A 20,642-nucleotide genomic window follows, 5' to 3' on the forward strand; every position below is an offset into this window, starting at 1 on the left:
AGATATAAGATTAATGACAGCTGCCCATTGGAGGGGGGAGTGGGGCAGGTCTCTCCACTGACAGATCCAGAATGGGAGTATGGGGCCCGAGGGAGGGAAATCAAATCACAATCTTAGTCTGACCATTTTGTTAAAAAGACTTTTCAAGGAACAATACAAACCAGGGATAGCAGATATGCACTGCCGCCTCCACTTCAATTAGAATAATGGACATGGGAACAACCGTGGGATGGCAGGCCCAGGTACGAGTGGTGACCTCTTCCCATCCCTGAGTGCCTCAGGGAGTCAAGAAGGGACTCTGCCTGCTAGCACCACATTGGAGAGATCTCCTGATCCAGAACCCCCATTTCTATCTACTAGGAACTGGGGGGAGTGGCTAGACCAGAGACTTGGGGTCAGAGCTGAACAGTCAGGAAGACCCAGTTCCTGAGGAAAGGAGAGTTCTGAAGGCAGGGAAGGCGGCTGTCTAAAGAAGACGCCCTCTGCATTCGATGGCCCCACAGCAGCAGAGCAGCTCCTTGCCTTCCACACTGCCCACCTCATAGTTGTAGTCCCAAGTAAGTTCTGTTCCAGCCCGGATTCTCCTGAAGAGGAAGAAAAAAAAGGATGGGGTGTGGTGAAGGTAGCAAATTATGTAGGGGTTATGAGAATGTGTACATGGAAGCCAGGCGCGGTGGCACATGCCTGTAATCCCAGTGGCTCAGGGGAGCTAAAGCAGGAGCATCATGAGTTCAAAGCCAGCCTCAGCATTAGCGAGGCACTAAGGCAAATTCCCGAGACTCTAAATAAAATACAAAATAGGGCTGGGCATGTGGCTCAGTAGTTGAGTGCCCCAGAGTTCAATCCCTGGTAATCCCCCCCAAAAAAGATGTATATGTGGAGCTGGACCATGGAGACAAAGCACAGCTCTCAAACATTTGTAGCCTCTGACTGTATCCCATTTGTCCCTAGCATATTCTGTGCTGTGGCTACGACTGTGAACAGGACTCAGCTCTTTGTTCCTTAAAAGAAAGACAATTCAGTGCTGAGGTTGTGGCTCAGCAGTAGAGTGCTCGCCTGGCATGCGAGAGGCCTTGGGGTTGGATCCTCAGCACCACGTAAAAATGAATAAATAAAATAAAGGTATGTGTCCAAATACAAATAAAAAAGATATTAAAAAAAAGAAGACAATTCTGGGAGATAGTGTCACAGGCAGGCTCCCTCCATGACCTGAAACCACTAAAGTTTGGAAACCACAATTTTACTCATTCTTACCCTTCCCCACTCATCCCCTCTCCCAATTCCCTCTTACTTGCTGGCAAAGAAGGCCACCCAAGGGAAGCGAAGATCATGGGTATCCACAAAGACATTCTGAACAAACAGGTTGGGGCTGCAACTATGCTGTAAGTTTAAGGACAGCATTGAATCAATACCAAGGAAATAAAAGTGAGAGCGGAAAAAAATGATAGTATCTGACCAACCCCATTATAACAGAGATGTTTTGAAAGAAAGCTAAGAAAGCTACCTCTTCAAAATTTTTTGAAAACCAGTTTATATACATCAACTATATAAAAGTTCATATTGTATGTTAACAAAAAAATAGAACTTTGGGGACGATGGGATATGTGAACCATCTAGAGGCAGAGGGAAGGGATCTTACATTGAGGTAGCGGCCCAAGTTGCCTTCAAGCTTGGCATCGATGATATAGCAAGACTCTTCACCATCGTAGAACTGGCGTGTATTCTTCCGAACAGGTGCACTCTCCCCCTTGTCCACAGAGGCCATGTTGGTTGATTTAATGGCTATCCCATGGGTTGATTTAAGAGCAAAGCCCCGGGTTGATTTTACTGCCACCTGGCGCTTTGTCGGACCTGGAGAGGAAGGAAAATGGGGTCAGGACCCACCCCAATTCACGATTCAATTGCATGTTATTACCCACTCCCCACCATTTTTTGGTGTTCTAGAGATGGAACTCCAAGCCTAGAACATGCTAGGCAAGTGCTCTACCACTGAGCTACATCTCTAGCCTATCTACTCTCATTCTTATGCCACGTGTAGCAGCTCAGGAATACCAATAACCTAGGTCTCAGGCAAAGACTTCAGTAGCCATGTTTTCAAGCAGGATTAAATCTGCTGGACAAAGGAACTGAGGGAAAGAGTAAGGAACTGAGAAGAAGAGAGGAAGGGGACATGTTAAATAAGTTAATAGTTTAGCTTAGCATCAGGGAGCCCTCCCCAAAATGCTTTAACTCTTAGGATCTGAATTTGCCACTCCCCTACTTCTTTAGCTTCCTTTAAAAACTTTCTACTGTTTCTCCCTACCACTCCCCCAAATTTTCCAGACTACCAGACATGTTCTTCTTGTCCTCAAAGTCATCCCCTTCAGAGCCAGAGGAGATGGTCTGGATATCATCACTGTCAACTGCTGTGGCTGAAGTCTGACCAGGAGTAGGCTTTCGGCTGGTCCCACTTTCCCCCTCACTTTCTGTGCTGCTGGACAGTGTCAGGATGTCCTGGGGAAGCAGAAGGATGAGAAGAAGGAAGAGGAGTAAATGGAAAGGCCTCTTCAAATTCTTGCTTTTACCTATGGTTTGACAGAAGGGACTGAGACTGTAAGCAAGAGGAAGGTAAGATACTGAATCAAAGAGAACAAGACAGGAAGTCAAGGACAGATAAGCAAGAAAACACCTAATAATAATTATCGTGAAGGACTTGTGAGGGGAGACTGTTCTATGTTCCTTTACTTGGCTCTGAGTAATAGAAGGCTGGGTAAGACACAGCTTGAGAAGGTCACTTACATCAGGGTTGGACTGGGCAGAAGCCATGAGTCGCCGGCTCTGATGCATACTAGTCTTACTAGGTGGACGGCGAAGTCCTTCAGGCTTCACAGGAGAAGGATTGTAACCATAATTTCGAGAGGTTTCAGTAACTCTGATGTGGGGGAAAGATGATGAGAATGAGTCAGGTTACAGGCTATCTTCTTAAGAGAATGCACAAGAGAAGATAGATTCGGAGAACACGTCAAAAAGACAAGCACCAGCAGGATGGTGCACACCTAAAATCTCAGGTAATGGGAAGGCTGAAGCAAGAAAATCACGAGTTTTGGCAACTTAGACCCTATCTCAAAAAAATAAAAACAAAGGGGCTGGGGATGTAGCTCTGGGGGAGAGCACCCCGGGTTCAATCTCCAGAATCACACACACAAAAAACTTACAAGGACATCTTGTTCCGGTCATCAGGGTCCTAGAAAAGAGCAAATGCAGAGTTAAGGAAGTTAAGACGGAAATGTTAAGAAATAGTTAAGAAAGAAATGCTTTCGTGGTCCAAGGTTAACAAATCCATTAATTTGATTATTAAAGAACATTAGGTAGTTAAGGGTACACATACACTATTTAAAGTGGGAAGGTGTGGGGAAATCACCCTGACTTGATAGTAACAATTATATTCTCATCACTAAACTCCCCTAGCAGGGCCTCTATTTATAATGTAGAAAATTTTAAATTATGGTCTGGGGTTGTGGTTTAGCAGTAGAGCACTCATCTAGCATGTGTGAGGCCCTGAGTTCAATCCTTAGCACCACATAATAATAAATAAGTAAAATAAAGATACTGTGTTCAACTAGTACTAAAGGATAAATATTAAAAAAAAAGAAAAAGAAAATTTCAACATTATCAAAGACAGACCTAAAATTGATTCTTCTTTTTTTTTGTAATAGGGTTTTTACTTTTTTTGCCCAGGCTTATTTCTAACTCATGGGCCCAAATAGTTCTCTTACCTCAAACTCTTACTACCACACCCAGCTTTAAAGTAAATTTGTGTTTGTTTTTGTGGTACTGAGGATAAATCCAGGGTTTTGCACATGGTAGGCAAGTGCTCTACCACTAGGCTCCATACCCAGCTCTTAATTTAAATTTAAATTTTGAGACAGTGTCTCATTAAATTCCCCTACACGTGTAACCCTCCTGCTTTAGTCTCTTGAGTGGCTGGGCTAAGGTGTGTGCCACCAAGCTCAGCTTGTTTCTTCAATATAAGCAAACAATGATGTAGACAACTTGCAAAATCATTAAAAAAAAAATCACTTATAATCCTTCACTTGGGAATGAATCAAATAATCTGCCTCTCCTAGGCAAATGGATTTTAAAATAATTTGGTCTTTATTTAACCTAGGAATGTACTGAGTTAAGGAAGAGAATAAGGTGGCCCAAGAAGTATCTGTCATGTAGGATGACTTGTTACTGTATTGAGGTTATTACTATAACAAAGTTAAAAGCCATTGCTTTGATTTTGGGCCACTGCTTACCTCTTTCTTAGCCTGCTTGATGTCTCCTTCATCCTTGATGGCCATTCCCGAGGTAGAGGCCTTCTCAGCCTCCCCTCGACTTCCCCCAGCCCTGCCCTCCCCACCTTCACTAGTCTTGAAGGATGAACGACTATCAGAGTCACCAAAACCACCTTCACTGACACTATTGCAGCTTAACCATGAGGCCACTTTGTTCTTGGGCGTCTCTTCGGAGGAAGGTGGATTACAGCCCCCTACAGGGACTGAGGAAGGGATAGGAAGATGTGGGGGCCCAAGATCTGGGGGGCGAGAATCCTTGGAAGCTGTCTCAGACAATCCATTCTCTTTCTGACCACGGGTCTGCCTCCGGGTAGCATAGCTGCGCCAAACTGAGCTGGTGCTGAAGTCCTCGTCCTTACAGAAGTTATCATCTGAGCTATCATCATTGGACTCTTCAGGGTCCTCTGTACCACTGTTGCCATCTTCTTGGTCCTTCAAATCTACACCACTGCTATCAGAGGAACAGGGGACATCACTCTCATATCCTTCCTTGAAATTCTCTACGCTCTCAATATGGTCCAGATTTGCAAAGTACTCGTCACCCATTTCCAGGCCCTCCTTGTCAGCAAAGTCATCTGTCAGGATTTTGCCTAAAAATAGAGAATTAAAGGCTTTCTGGAGTTATGGGGACCTTTAAGAATAAGTTCATTAAAAAAAAAAAGTCATTCCATCAATACACTGCCCACCAGTATCAAGTCTTCAAGTCTAGATCCCTTTGTTATAAACTCAAGTCTTTGATAATACCTTGTGTCTTACTATGAGAGCATGGGGAAATTTATTACAGTTTTTTTTTTTTTATTTCTGCAGTACTGGGGATTGAACCTAGGGGTACTATATACCACTGAGATACATTCCAACCCTTATTTTTAAGCAGTTGAAGTTGCCCAGGTTGGCAATCTTCCAGCCCCAGCCTCCCAAGTAGCTGGGATTATAGGCATGTGCCACCATATCGGCTCCTTTCTTTCTCTTAACTTTGTTTATGGAAAGAGTGTTCTCAACTATGCTAAAAGATTCTGAGTAGACTTGGAAGAAAAATGATACAATAGACTCTATAATCACGTTATCTCCTCTCAAACATCAGTGTCCAGAACATGATCCCCTTCACACTGCTGTACTTCTCTGGTCCACTTAGACTGGCACAATACTCATCATGTCTTTTCATTTTTTGTGGTACTATGGATAAAACCCAGGGCTTTGCACAAGCTAGATAAGCACTCGACCACTGATCTACATCCCAACCTTTTGACACAGGGTCTTGCTAAGTTGCCCAGGCTGGCCACAAACTTGCCATCTTCCTAACTCAGCCTCCTTAGTAGCTAGAATTACAGATGTGCACCACTGCACCCAGCACTTAGCATGTTCTTTATAGAAGAAATCCCCACATCCTTTTATTTCCAGTTCAAATGTCAAGAACTATATATTCTTTTAAAAATACTGTGGTGCTATGTATTGAACTTAGAGTCTCTTGCATGTAAGTACATACCCTAGAACTGAGTTATACCTCTAACCCTAAGAACTTTATTATGTATTTATCTTATATCTGGTTCAATTCCCTATCATGTTCCAACTCTAGGAAACAACCCTTGTATTTTATTACTAACCTGCATAAATACAAACAAAAGAGCCTTTGGCAATGTCATCCAAGCAGCGGATACCCCAGCCCTTGTTCTGTGTCTTGAATAGCTGTAGCCGAACCTGTAGTCCATGCTGCACTAATCGATTTGTGCACATGTGTGGGTCACATTTACAGCGTTTGTTACATTCATATACCCTAGAAATAGGTTAGAATAAAATCAATTATGATATTATTAGTGGGATACTAGAAATCCACAAAACATACCATGGATAAAGATGAAAAAAAGGTAATAATCTAAGCAAGTGAATTTATGGAACTGTTTAGGCTCCTTGATATACAGCCCAAGGAAACAATTCAAAAGGGGGAAAAGTAATTTACACAGGTGTTTATAGGAATATAGTTCATAATACTATGTCAGAATGTCCATTGCCTGGAGAAAAGATAAATAACAATGTGAATAAAGACTGCACAGCCATTAGAATAAGCATATAGACTATATACATTTATCAATGTAGGTACATCAAATAAAGATAGGTAAGCCAAAATTGCAGATACTGAAGAGTACAGGGATAGGAGGAGCTTGTATAAAGTTTATGGCATTAAGATTAAAAAAAAATTATTTTTAGTTGTAGATGGACACAATACCTTTATTTTGTTTATTTATTTTTATGTGGTGCTGAGGATTGAACCCAGTGCCTCACATGTGCTAGGCAAGCACTTTATCACTAAGCCACAACCTAAGCCCTAAAATTTTTTTGATAAAGCCTTTTTTTTCCATTCAGTAAATTTATATAGCAAGATTTATAAGACACTGGAAATACAACAATTAAAAAAGTCATAATCTCTACTCTCAAGGTGTTCATACTCTTCTTTAACATTATTTAAAAAAATTAATTAGGGATCTAGCAAATAACACCATTAAAGGGAGATAATACAATTATGCTGAGAAAACCAATCACTTCTGATGTCAATACTTTTGTTCTATTTGTTTTCCTCAGCGTTAAGATTTTACTTTTTGAGTCTAGGGATATAGCTCAGGGTAGAGTGCCTGCCTGGTATATGTGTGGCCCTGGGTTTGACTCCCAGTACAAAACCAAAGCAAAGTAAACCAAAACAAGTTTATTTTCCCATTATTAAAATTTAAGGGAGGGCTGGGGATATGGCTCAAGCGGTAGCGCACTCGCTTGGTATGCGTGCGACCCGGGTTCGATCCTCAGCACCACATACCAACAAAGATGTTGTGTCCGACGAGAACTGAAAAAATAAATATTAAAAATTCTCTCTCTCTCCTCTCTCACTCTTTCTTTAAAAAAAAAAAAATTTAAGGGAAGCATTTTCTTTGGGGAAGATGTCAACAGTGCAATTAGTTAATAACTTATTAGTCATATCCCTCTGGATAAAAATGGTAAGACCAAGCTGGGCATGATGTCATACACTTGTAATCCTAGTGATTCGGGAGGCTGAGGCAGGAGGATCATTAGTTAAAAATCAGCCTCACCAGGCTGAGATTGTGGCTCAGCGGTAGAGCGCTCGCCTAGTGCGTGTGAGGCCCTGGGTTCGATCCTCAGTACCACATAAAAATAAATAAATAAAAGTATTGTGTCCAACTTAAAAAAAAAATCAGCCTCACAAACTCAGCAAGTCTCTAAGCAACTCAGTGAGACCCTATCTCTAAATAAAAAATAAAAAGGGGTGGGGATGTGGCTCAGTGGTTAAGCACATCTGGGTTTGGTCCCCAGTACCATAAAAAAACAAATAAATTTTATATATATTTCTCCATAAACCATAAAAAAAAAATGGTAAGACCAATTTCTACTCATCAAAAAATAGAATTTGTGTGGTGGCACACACCTGTAATCCCAGCAACTTGGGAGGCTGAGGCAGAAGGATCCCAAGTTTGAGACTAGCCTCGACAATTTATTGGGATCCTCAGCAACTTGGAAAGACCCCGTCTCAAAACAGAAAATAAAAAGGAGTGGGGATATGGCTCAGTGGTTAAGCAATGCTTGTTCAATGTCCAGTATCAAGAAATAAATTTTTTAAAAAAGTTGTTGGTGTTATATTAATGATTTACATGCATCTTATTTATAACCCCAAAGCAGCCCTCTAAAGGTGTGTGTATATATATATTACATATTTATTTTTTGGTATTGGACACTTTACCACTGAGCTATATCATAAACCCTTTTCTTTATTTTTTATATTGAGATAGTATCTAAGTTGCTTAGGAATTTGCCAAATTGCCAAGGCTAGCCTTAAATTTACAAGCCTCCTGTTTTAGCTTTCTGACATGCTGGGAATACAGTCATGTGCCACTGTGTCCAGCTAAAGGTGTGTGTGTGTGTGTGTGTGTGTGTATATATATATAATATATAATACTTTACTTTCTTTTAGTTGTAGATGGACATAATACTGTTCATTTGTTTATTTTTATGTAGTGCTGAGGATTGAACCCAGTGCCTCACAAATGGTAGACAAGCGCTCTACCACTGAGCTACAACTGCAGCCCTAAAGGTTTATAATTTTTAACTTTTAAAAGTATTATTGGGGGGATGGGGATGTGGCTCAAGTGGTAGCGCGCTCGCCTGGCATGCTTGCGGCCCGGGTTCGATCCTCAGCACCACATACAAAGATGTTGTGTCCCCCGATAACTAAAAAAAAAAAAAAAAAGTATTATTGGGGCTGGGGTAATGGCTCAGTGGTAGAGCACTTGCTCAGCATAAGTGAAACACTGCGTTTGATTCTCAGCACCATATATAAATAAGTGTTATTGACGCCGGCAATCCCAGTGGCTTGAGAGGCGGAGGCAGGGATTGCAAGTTCAAAGCCAACCTGAGCAATTTAGAGAGGCGCTAAGCAACTCAGTTGAGACCCTGTCTCTCTAATAAATACAAAATAGGGCTGGGGATGTGGCTTAGTGGTGGAGTTCAATCCCTTGAAACAAAAAAAAGTATCATTGATGACTTGGGAGCCTGAGGCAGGAGGATCAGGAATTAAAAGTCAGCCTCAGCAACTTAAATGAGGTCCTAAGCAACTCGGCGAGTCCCTGTCTCTAAATAAAATATACACATCGAAGACTGCAGCTCAGGTGGGCATGCTGGCATACGTTTGCCATCATAACAACTTAGGAACCTGAGGCAGGAGGATCGCAAGTTTGAGACCAGCCTCAGCAATTTGGCAAGGCCCTAAGAAACTAAGTAAAACCCTTTCTGAAAATAAAAAGGTCCAGGGATGTGACTCAGTGATTAAACACCCCTGGATTCAATCCCCACCCTCAAAAAAAGACTACAGCTCAATTAATTCTTACACACAAAATATACCATGTAACCAGCACCAGAATAGGAAACAACTTTGTGAGGTCTTTTAAAAGTCCTCTGTGAGTGGGGGGTTATTTGTTAATATCTTTTGTATGTAGTTAACAGGATTAGCCTGGGAGGGGCAGGTCCAGAATCAGAAGTAGGTTTAAGCACCACCATAAAAAACTTTAAGTGGCTGTACCAAGTTCATTCATTCATGAATTTCATAAAATCTGTTATGCACCAGGCATTGTGGTAAGTTAGCTGCTGTGATATGGTAGTGTGTAAAACAGACAAGGTCTCCACCCTCATGAAGCTTACACTCTAATGGGGAAAGAGAAACTTGAGTTGACAGAGTTATTATAGAACATAAAGGTGGTGCTCAATGACAGAATCAGGGAGTGACTAGGGTCTCTCTCAGGAGGTGAGATTAAAGCTGAGAGCTCAATGTTAAAGATAGCCACACAAAAAACAATGGAAAGATGCCAAAAAGAAGGCACAAGGTGTACAAAGGCCCCAGAGGGAGATTGGAAAACACAGGGTGAATCGTATTCAGGAACAGAATATCAGTGTGGCCAGAACAACTTTGGAGTGGGAGAGATAAGAAGCAGCTAGACAGTACAGTGTTTTGTACCATCTGGTTAGAATGGTACATGGGTTAGAATAAAATCCAAGTGCAATGGGTAGCTATTAGTTTTAAGCAGGAAAGTGACATAATAGTTGTGGTTACTAAAAAATACTTTTATATGGCTGGAAGTGTAGCTCCATGGTAGAGCACTTACCTAGCAGGTGCAAAGGCCCTAAGGTTTACTCCACCATAAACACACACACACACACACACACAAAAGGAATATATATATAGAAAACATTTTAAACATATAAATAAAGATACAATGAGCACCCATGTAGCAGCCACCCAATATTATTAAATCTAAACATTATATAAGGTTCAGAATTTTCTTTAATTAAATCAAAAATTTGCCTTTTCTGTTGCTTAGTATTCTCTGTATTCAGCATAAATTCACTCCCAACTCAGACCTTTCGGGCTTTATTTTTCTTTTTGGTAGTACTAGGAATTGAACCCAGAGCCCTGCACATGTTAGGCAAGTGTCCTACACTGAGCTACACTTCCAATCCTTTTTATACTTTGAGACAGGGACACTTACCCAGGCTGGCCTTTAATTTACAATCTTTCTATTTTAGTGTCTTGAGTAGCTGGGATTACAGGCGTGAGACCTCAAGTCTGGCTCCATAAGCTTCCTGTCAAGTCTATTCTATTTTTTTTTTTTAATTTTTTAGGTAAAGATGGACACAACACAATACCTTTATTTTTATGTAGTGCTGAGGATAGAACCCGGGCCCTGCCCATACTAGGAGAGTGCTCTACCGCTAAGCCACAATCCCAGCCCTGTCAAGTCTATTCTGCTAAAGAAGTTGCTCCTACAAGTCACCTGCTTTTTCTTTCTCTCTTTTTTTTTTTTTTGAGAGAGAGAATGAATTCTTTAAATATTTATTTTTTAGTTTTTGGTGGACACAACATCTTTGTTTGTATGTGGTGCTGAGGATCCAACTGAGGCTGCATGCATGCCAGGCGAGCGTGTTACCGCTTGAGCCACATCCCCAGCCCCCAACCTGCTCTTTCTGTACATTGAGTGCACAGCATCAATCTGGAAACTCCCTTCAATTCACTATCATTTGGCATTCCCTGCACTTCTCTTCTGGGTTGAATCCTGTCTTTTGGATGTGTGCCTATCTTTCTTGGCTTTCCCCCTCATTTTGGTAAACAAAATGATTTCCCTTTAAAATTCTGAATAGATTGTGCAAACTGCCATCAAGCTTCCAGGATCTTTTTTTTTTTAGTTATACATGGGCCCAATCTTTATTTTGTTTATTAATTTTTATGTGGTGCTGAGGATTGAATCCAGGGTCTCACCTGTGTGAGGCGAGCAGTCTCCCGCTGAGCCACAACAACAGCCCAAGCTTACAGTATCTTTTATGATTTTCTCTTTGTCCTCTGAGTTTTGACACTTCCTGATTCTGTCTCTCAGTGGGTATCTATTTTCATCTATTATGCTGGGACAAGAATGCCCCCTCCATTTTTATTCTTTTTTTTTTTTTTTTTTTTAAATATAATTGGGGATTGAACCTAGGCCCTTGTATATGCTAGGCAAATGGTAAAGCCACACCCCTAGCTCTTTCTCTCTTTTTTTTTGGTGGAAGTGGCGGTGCCAGGGATTAAACTCTAGGGCACTCCACTATTGAGCCACATCCCCAGCCCTATTTTATATTTTATTTAGAGACAGGGCCTCACTGAGTTGCTTAGTGCCTCGCTTTTTGCAGAGGCTGGCCTTGAATTCAGGACCTCTTGCCTCCACCTCCCTCAGCTGGGATTACAGGCGTGTGCCACCTTACCAGGCAACCCCTAGCTCTCAATTTGGAAACAGACAAAAAATTTTCAGTTACAAAAAATTTTGAATTAAGCCAGGGGTTACCACTGAGCTACATCCCCAGCCCTTTTTATTATTCATTTTTATTTTGAGATGGGGTCTTGCTAAATTGCTTAGGGCCTTGCTTAGCTGCTGAGGCTGGCTTCAAATTTGCAATCCTCCAGTCTCAGCTTCCCAAACTGCTGGGATTAGAGGTGTGATCCACCATGCCTGGTTAAGTATTACGTTTATTAACTCATGTACTAGTTTATCATGCTATTTCCACTATTTCCTTGTCTTCCACTTTCTCTGACCTATCCTTCTCAGTCTCATATTTGGCTCTATATTCTCTGCTTAACCTCTAAATTTTGAGGCACCATGAGCTTACCTGAGACCCCTTCTCTACTAAACATTCTCTCTAGGTGAACTCAAACTTTTAAAATTTCACTCCAATCTGCAACCCTCTTCTAATCTTCCATCTAAATAAAAAGCACCAACATTGTTAGCTGCTAAACCAAAAAAAAAAAAAAAAAAAAAAACTTTTTTTTTTTTTTTTAAAATCAGGGAGTAAACCCAGGGGGCACTTAACTACCGAGCCATATCTCCAGTCTTTTTTTATGTTTTATTAGAGACAAAGTCTCACTGAGTTGCTTAGGGCCTCGCTAAAATGCTGAGGTTGGCTTTGAAATCGAGATCCTTTTGCCTTCCAAGTCACTGGGATTATAGGAGTGCACCACCGCGCTTGGCAAGAATGGTTCTTGATTCTACTCCTTTCTTCCCATTCCATAGTGTATCAAGTTCTGTAGCTCGATCTCCTGATACATCCCAAAATATCCCCTTTCATTTCTTCTTGGTGCTGGGATCGAATCCAGGCCTTGAACATGCTAACTGCACACTCTACCACCGAGCTACATCACTAACATCATCCTCTTTCATTTCTAACTGCCACACATGCATTCTAGTACAAGCCCTAGTCATTACTGCCTCTCTCTCGTCTACAATCTTACAATTATGTCCTCATTAATACTGTTTGGCTTTTGCAGCCTCAAGAATAATCTTAAAAAGGCAGAATATATTACTTACCTGCTTCAAACTCTGTAACAACATCCTATCACTCCATGAATTTGATTCTAACTTTCATTCTAGGTTGCAAAGTCTTATGTAATCAGGTCCCTGCCTATGTTTCTCCACACGAATTTCACTTGCCAGAGTAAATCACAATCAGAACACTTATACAGCTATGAAAGGTCATCTTTTCTACAACAGAAAATCATTATATACTAGTCAATCTTTTTTTGGTGCCAGGGATTGAACTCAATAAACCACATCCCCAGCCCCGCCCCCTTTTGAAAAAATACTTCTTAGTCACTGATGAACCTTTATTTATTTATGTGCTGCTGAGAATTGAAACCTCACACGTGCCAAGCAAGCACTCTATCTGAGCCACAACCCCAACCCCCACAACCCTTTTAATTTTTTGAGATGGGTTCTCATTAGGTTGCTTACAGCCTTGTTAAATTGCTGAGGCTGGCATTGAATCTGCGATCTTCCTGCCTCAGCCTCCTGAGCTGCTGGGATTGTAGGTGTGCACAACCATGTCTGGCTATTCAATCACATGTCTTTAAGAAAAGCCCATGTGCTGGGAATTTAGGAAACATGATTTAATTTATGAAATGCTTTTTCTGGTTCCAAGTTTTTGATTTCTGATGAGTATGCTTCCCTCTTGAGTACCACACCATCCTGAGTACTTACCCTGTGGGCAGACACTCTTCTAGTCTCTTGTACTGGTAGCCAGAGTTAGGGTTGACTTGACCTCCAGGGGTGCAGGCCGTAGCCTGGATAGTCAGCTGATGGCAGGCACACTTGGACCTGTATAAGACAAAAAGGGACAACAGCTAACCAAAGTATGAGGACAAGATAGTGAGATTTTTTTTTCTTCTTCTTTCATGCACATAAGTGAAAAAGGAATGGGGCTGGGGTTGTGGCTCAAGGGTTGAGCACTTGCCTAGCAAATGCGAGGCACAGGGTTCGATCCTCAACACCACATGTGGTTATTAATGATGGTGGAATGTGATGATCATTATTATCCAAAGTACAGGTATAAAGACACAAATTGGTGTGACTACACTGTGTATACAACCAGAGATACGTAAAACTGTGTTCTGTATGTGTAGTGAAAATTGTAATGCATTGGCTGTCATATAGAAAAATTCAAATAAATAAATAAAGATATAAAAAAGTTATATCTGTTATAAAAGAAAGAAAACGAAAAAGCATGATTAAGACAGTAAGAAAAAGATGAGAGAACAAAACAGAGACTAGAGGGAAACAGAATAAAAGGGGGAAGAATGAGAAAAAGAAATGTAAGACACACACTCACAGTTATTCAGTGGGGTCACATCAGATTCTGGCCTCCCTATTCAACTTTCTTTTGTGGGGAAGGGGGGGATGGAGGTATTCTGGAGATTCAATTCAGGGGCACTTGACCATGGATGGAGCCTCACCTCCAGCTCTATAACCCTACTCTGTATTTTACTTAGAGACAGGGTTCACTGAGGTGCTTAGCTTTTGCTGAGGATGGCTGTGAACTCGCGATTCTCTTGCCTCAGTGTCCTGAGTAGCTGGGATTACAGGAGTAGCGTAAGCAATACAGGTAATAAAGCAAAGGATAGGTGAAAAGACAGGAAATAAAGCAAAGGAAAGGTGAAAAGAGAGGAAACCATAATAAAGCTGGAAGCAGAGGCAGCTATCTCCCCTGCAATCCCCAACTTACTTGTCACGACAACCGTCCTTGCAATCACAGCCAACGAGAAATTCAGGGCCTGTGTTAATGAAAACACCCTTGCCTGGGATCCGTTCCTTGCTATAGGCCACCTGGGGTGGGGGAGTTGTGTCAATTTCATTGACACAGGAGAGGGGAACATCTTCCTTTCCATAAGTGATGTCTAAAATATAGTAAAAAGGCTTGTAGGGCTGAAACTTTCGATCCACAAGAACATACGGATCCAAACAGAACATCTCCAGAAAAAGGAAGTCACATCCAGTCTCAAAAAGATAACGTTCAATCTCCTGCATTGTCCGAAGACAGAGGCCACAAGGTGTCTTATAAATAACATGAAAACCCATCTTCCGATTAACTCGACGCCGGGCTGTCATCCGCCGGAAGTCATACAGCAGTGGGACTAACAGAGGGTTCTTCCCCCGATACTGTTCATTCCTTATAGGTCTGATCCGAGACAGGCAAGTATAGCTGCAGACATGAGGTAAGTAGAAGAGCTTCTCCATGGGGGCACGGTAGGAGGGCTCTGCTGGGGCCCGCTCCAGCATGCCATGGAAGGCTGGAGGGGCTGGAGGACCAGGAGGGGCTGGAGGACCAGGAGGGGCCGGAGGACCAGGAGGGGCCGGAGGACCAGGAGGGGCTGAAGGACCTGGAAGGGCCGGAGGAGCAGGGGGTGCTGGGGCAGAGGTTGTTGAGCCTAATGGTGATCTGCAAATGAGATGCAAGATATCAGATCAGACAACAGGTCTCTTTGTTGTATAATTATTCCTCTAGCTAGCTAAGCCATTTCTCTAATTTTTCAAATAGCTGCATACCTGAAGAAAGTCAGATGTTCCCATGCTGTACCAAAACTGATCAATGATAATCTCTAGTTACTCTTCACTAGATGATGACATCATTATTTCAATAGTGGACTATTACTAAATTGTATTTGCCTGGGAATTGTGAAATTGTGAGTCCAGTCTACTACTAATACCTTGTCTGTTGGGTGTCTTGTAAATATCTTTATGAATTCCTAGGACTCAAGGAAAGAAGTGGTATCTCCTTTCTGTTATAGTAATGACGACACTGAATTCAATGAAAATTTTTAACAAATAACTTTCTGGTGATAACTATATTTCTAGATATCCAGTTTCTGAATTCAATTATTGTTGTTTTCTGTTTCTCCGAAACACCTACTATTAGCTTCTTTTTAAAATTCAAGCTCCTCAGCTTCATAACTTTAAACTCTAGCCCCTAGAGCCAAGGTGTTTTCCCTACACAGTGAACACTCAGTTCATGTTGCCAATATGCCCATAAAGAGCCAAGATTTTCTCACCTATAAGTCTGATTGATCCCAGGTTTCCCACCAGGGGCACTTTCACTGAGTACAGGAGACGTAGGGGAGGAATGACCAGAGCCCACAGATCCTGGTCGGAAGGATGTGCTCTTTTTGGCTACCTGCTTCCGTGACTGAGCAAGCTGGCTTTCCAAGCTTCTAGGAGATTTGAGAAAAGATTATATAGTAAGGGATGCAGAAAATATGTGAAAGAAACTGATGGAAAAAGAACAAATAGCACTCACTCATTGTCACCTGCTTGGGGGGACAGAGGAGGAGCAGGTGGGGCAGAGGGGGCAGCGGGGGCAGGTGGAACTGTAGGCTGTGGGGACTCCATTGGTTTGAACTGAGTTCCAGTACTTGTCAGATCCTGTGTGTACTGGACAACAGGGCCTTTGCTCCTCACAGCACCTACAGGAAAAGGAAAATGATCTCTGAGAAGATGATAGCTGTGTCAGCTGCATTCACTCATATACCTGATCCTCAATTTATAGAGTACTAAAAACAGTAACAGAAAGATCTGGAGCCCTGTATGGTGGCACATACCTATAATTCCAGCAATTTATAAGTTAAAGCAGGAGGCTCACAAGTTTGAGGCCAGCCTCTAGAACTTGGTGAGGCCCTAAGCAAATTTAGTGAGACCGTATCTAAAAATATAATTAAAAAAAAAAAAAAAAGTGGCTGGGACTCAGTGGTTAAGCACTCAGAGTACAAAAAAAAAAAAAAGAAGATTAAATGCTAGGATCACCAGTTCCTATTATTTATTTATTTATGAAGGGGAACTCTTAACATCCCCATTTGATTTTTTTTGGGGGGCAAGGGCAGGGTGGTACAGGGATTGAACTCAGGGGCATTTAGCCACTGAGGCAAATCCCTAGCCTATTTTATTTTATTTAGAGACAGAGTCTCACTGAGTTGCTTAGCACCTCGCCATTGCTGATGCTGGCTTTGAACTTGCGATCCTCCTGTCTCAACCTCCCGAGCCGCTAGGATTATAGACATGTGCCACTGTGCTCAGCTTGCATTTGATTGAAACAATAATTTTCTTCCTGCCCCAGTCAACTCACCCCATTAATTATGTTAGATTTTTGTGAATTTGAAAAATGCACTCTTCGATCAACTAATGTTGATGGAAAAAAAAAATCAATCAGAAAGTATGAAAAATATAAAACCTGAAAATGAAAACCAGTCTGGGCTTAAAAAAAAAAAACAAACAAAACTTTTATAACACAGAAACCGACAATTTCCATATAGATAAAGGAGTTAACTACCAACCACTACCTAACCTAAGCCAGGTGTTCCACATTTTTTTTTCTTTAAATATTTATTTTCCAGTTTTCGGCAGACACAATATCTTTGTATGTGGTGCTGAGGATTGAACCCAGGCCGTACGCATGCCGCTTGAGCCACATGCCCAGCCCTGTTCTACATTTTTATGTGGTTGTTTAGAACAAATAAAGGGCATAGCAATGCAGACAACACCACAAATCCATCACTAGAAGTAACAATGAGTCAGCAGTGTCATCCTGGTAAACAAAGAATAGCTACTGTATATAATCTGTTCTCTTACTTCCCTCCCCCACAAATCTTTATGACATACCCATATTTGGACGTGTTCTGAGCTGTCCCCCTTGCTTCTTCTCCAGTGCAGAAGCTGAAGACGTTTTCATGCTGAACATGGGCTCCAGCCGTGTAGAACCTCGATAGATCCACTCACATCTTTTGTCATCCTAGGGACAGGAGAAAAGGAGAGCAGGGTGAAATGGGTTAAAGATTAAAAATCTTTCCTTTCATTTGTGCAGAATAAATACCATATGCCACCCCTGAGAAATCTCTCTGATGAGCCCTGAACTCCTTATCCATTCAATACATTTATGTGCCAGGCTCCATGATAGGTATCAGGAATATAAACACCACCACAATCTATGTTTAAGAAATTATAGGAGGGGGCTGAGGTTGTGGCTCAGCGGTAGAGCGCTTGCCTTGCACGTGCGAGACTGTGGGTTCGATCCTCAGCACCACATAAAAAAAAGTAAATAAATAAATAAGTGAGGGGCTGGGGATGTGGCTCAAGCGGTGGTGCACTCAACTGGCATGCATGCGTCCTGGGTTCGATCCTCAGCACCACATACAAAGATGTTGTGTCTGCCGAAAAACTAAAAAATAAATATTAAAAAAAAAAAGAAAAAAAAATGAATGAATAAGTGAAATAAAGGTGTTGTGTCCAACTACAACTAAAGAAAATAAAAAAATAAAAAAGAAATTAAAAAAAGAAATTACAGGAGAACACTAGCACAGTGGCATGAACACCTGTCCCAGCTATTTGGGAGGCTGAGGTAGAAAGATTGCTTGATTGCTTGAGTCCAGGACTTCAAGATAAGCCTGGGCAATATAGCAAGGCCTAATCTCCCTCACCACCCACATGCCAAAAAAAAATTTACACAAGAGACAGATGTCTACACAGAGTATAAAAAGTGTGACAAAGATCATAAAGTGTCAGAATAAAAGGGTTGAAATAAAGCAGAGAAGAACATTAATTCTAGGAAGTGGGGTGACAAGGGAAAAGAGAACAGGAGGATGGTTACATAAGAGAGAAGTTCAACTGAGCTTTACAAGATCACCAAAACCTCTAATTCCTTCAGTTCTTTATCCCATTACTGTTCAAAAACCATAATCTTGGAAAAAATGAAAAGGGCTGCCTTCTTTGTACCTCTACATAGTAAGAATACTCTTAGAGGGAAAAAAAAAATCAAAACCATACAGATTAGTGTCATGATTAAATTCAGGGAACTTATTTATTCATTTATTTTATATTGTTTTAGTTGTAGTTTGACACAATACCTTTATTTTATTTATTTATTTAAATATTTTGTTTATTCAGTTGTAGTTGGACACAATACCTTTACTTTATTTTTACGTGGTGCTGGGGATCCAATCTAGGGCCTCGCATGTGCTAGGTGAGCACTCTACTGCTGAGCCACAACCCTAGCCCCTTATTTTTATATCTATTTCTAAAGGAAGAAAAAGGAGGACAAGGGCTGGGGATGTGGCTCAAGCAGTAGCGCGCTCGCCTGGCATGCGTGCGGCCCGGGTTCGATCCTCAGCACCACATACCAACAAAGATGTTGTGTCCGCCGAGAACTAAAAAATAAATATTAAAAAAAAAAAAAAAATTCTCTCTCTCTCTCCCCTCTCTCTCACTCTATCTTTAAAAAAAAAAAAAAAAAAAGAAAAAGGAGGACAAAAATAAAAGGACAAAGCAAAGATTGAAGATAAGAAAGAGGAAAACTACAGATATGAAGTCATTCTCATTGTTGTCTTTTTTTCCCTTGTGTATGTGCTTCTGAGGATTAAACCCAAGTACTCTACCACTCTACATCCCCAGGTCCTCATTACTGCCTCATATGCCTCCATCGCCCAATCCCACCCTGAAAACTGCCTCCAATTTTACAAAAACAGTACCAGGAAGAGGATCCTGACTAGGCTGCCATCCACCTCCTCAACTCGGGACTTCCACCATGTGCCTTCCCACTCGGTCTTGATAAGCTGGCCGCTCTTAAGCAGCACCATGGGTCGGTTGGGGTAAGCAGTGATATACTCCTCTATGAAGTCTCGGCAGGAGATGTCTTCAATGTCCTCCCAAGTCTTTTTCACTGTCACAAGGAAGAAACAGAGCTGAGAGAAGGTAGTAGGATATGACTTGATAGGGGAAAAAACAAAAATCAGGTGATATCATGAAATTAAAAACATTTTCCTTCTTACTCATTAAATCCACCCCCGCCCAATGCCATAGTAGGGATTGAATCCAGTGGTGTTCTACCTCTTAGCTACATCCCCAGCCCTTTTATTTTTAAAAATTCCTTTTAGTTGTAGATGGACACAATACCCTTATTTAACTTATTTTTATGTGGTGTTGAGGATCAAACCGCTGAGCCACACATGTGCCTTACATGTGTGAGGCAAGCACTCTACCATTAGCTACAACTCCAGCCTCCTTTTTATTTTTTTTAGACAGGGTTTTGCTAATTTCCCAAAGCTAGTGCCAAGCTTGCAATCTCCTGCCTTAGCCTCCCAAGTAGCTGGAATTACAGGTATGAGCCACCATACCCAGCCATATTAAATTTTTTAAAAATTTCATTTGTCTTTATAACCAAATAAAATTCCTTTGTGTTTATTTTTAAATTTTTAATACCAGGAATTGAACCCAGGGGTACTAACCACCATGCCACATCCCTAGCCCTTTTTATTTTGAGAAAGGGTTTCACTAAGTTGCTTAAGCCCTCACAAAATTGCTGAGGCTGGCCTCAAGCTTGTAAGTGTCCTGTGTCAACCTCCCAAGTAATTGGGATTATAGTCATATTCCACCACACCTGCTTTCTGTATTAAAATTTTTTAACAACCTTTTTTTTAGTTGTAATTCGACATAATATATTTTTTTTATTTTTATGTGGTACTGAGGATTGAACCCAGTGCTTCAAGCATGCAAGATAAGCACTCTACCACTGAGCTACAACCCCAGCCCTGTATTAAATTTTTAAAGGAATCTCAATGTGTTTTACTGCCATATTATGTAGAAACTCAGTAGTGTTAGTTGATTCCTCTGCAATCAAAAATAGTCACTTCTGTAGGAGTCTGTACCCAAGCCAGAGAATCAAGTACAGAGGACCATGAAAGCTCCATCTGACAGTCTCTATTTGTACAAATGTTAGGTCAAACATGAGACTAGGAAAGAACATCTTTTCAAATATCAGTTACTTAAACACCTATTATAAGAGCAGTTTATCCAGTTATGATTTTTTTTTTTTTGGTTCCAAGGATTGAACTCAGGGGCACTCGACCACTGAGTCACATGCTCGTTCCTATTTTGTACTTTATTTAGAGACAGGGTCTAACTGCGATGCTTAGCATCTCGACTTTGCTGAGGTTGG

At 41.3% G+C, this 20,642-nt stretch overlaps 1 protein-coding gene across 8 annotated transcripts in view; it reads right to left on the reverse strand.

Moving 5' to 3' along the window:
• Positions 1-125: 125 nt before the first annotated feature.
• The window catches only part of Setdb1 (SET domain bifurcated histone lysine methyltransferase 1), a 46,354-nt gene continuing 25,837 nt past the window's right edge, over positions 126-20,642 (reverse strand). For 6 of the 8 annotated variants that reach the window (XM_005331178.5, XM_040287535.2, XM_021730428.3 and 3 more), the window contains 14 exons: positions 19,177-19,367; positions 17,315-17,444; positions 15,960-16,125; positions 15,715-15,873; positions 14,391-15,104; positions 13,370-13,486; positions 5,921-6,090; positions 4,281-4,909; positions 3,195-3,223; positions 2,779-2,911; positions 2,328-2,493; positions 1,640-1,851; positions 1,292-1,380; positions 126-584 (listed from right to left, as the gene is read on the reverse strand). In XM_005331178.5, coding sequence (XP_005331235.2) covers positions 467-584; positions 1,292-1,380; positions 1,640-1,851; positions 2,328-2,493; positions 2,779-2,911; positions 3,195-3,223; positions 4,281-4,909; positions 5,921-6,090; positions 13,370-13,486; positions 14,391-15,104; positions 15,715-15,873; positions 15,960-16,125; positions 17,315-17,444; positions 19,177-19,367 — 3,023 coding nt within the window. In that variant the 3' untranslated portion in view covers positions 126-466. Of the gene's footprint in view, positions 585-1,291; positions 1,381-1,639; positions 1,852-2,327; positions 2,494-2,778; positions 2,912-3,194; positions 3,224-4,280; positions 4,910-5,920; positions 6,091-8,314; positions 8,547-13,369; positions 13,487-14,390; positions 15,105-15,714; positions 15,874-15,959; positions 16,126-17,314; positions 17,445-19,176; positions 19,368-20,642 lie in introns of those variants that run through there. The other 2 variants (XM_078027585.1, XM_078027587.1) reach the window with 2 other exon arrangements.

This window comes from Ictidomys tridecemlineatus, chromosome 11, assembly GCF_052094955.1.
Source record: "Ictidomys tridecemlineatus isolate mIctTri1 chromosome 11, mIctTri1.hap1, whole genome shotgun sequence".
Lineage (NCBI taxonomy): Eukaryota > Metazoa > Chordata > Mammalia > Rodentia > Sciuridae > Ictidomys > Ictidomys tridecemlineatus.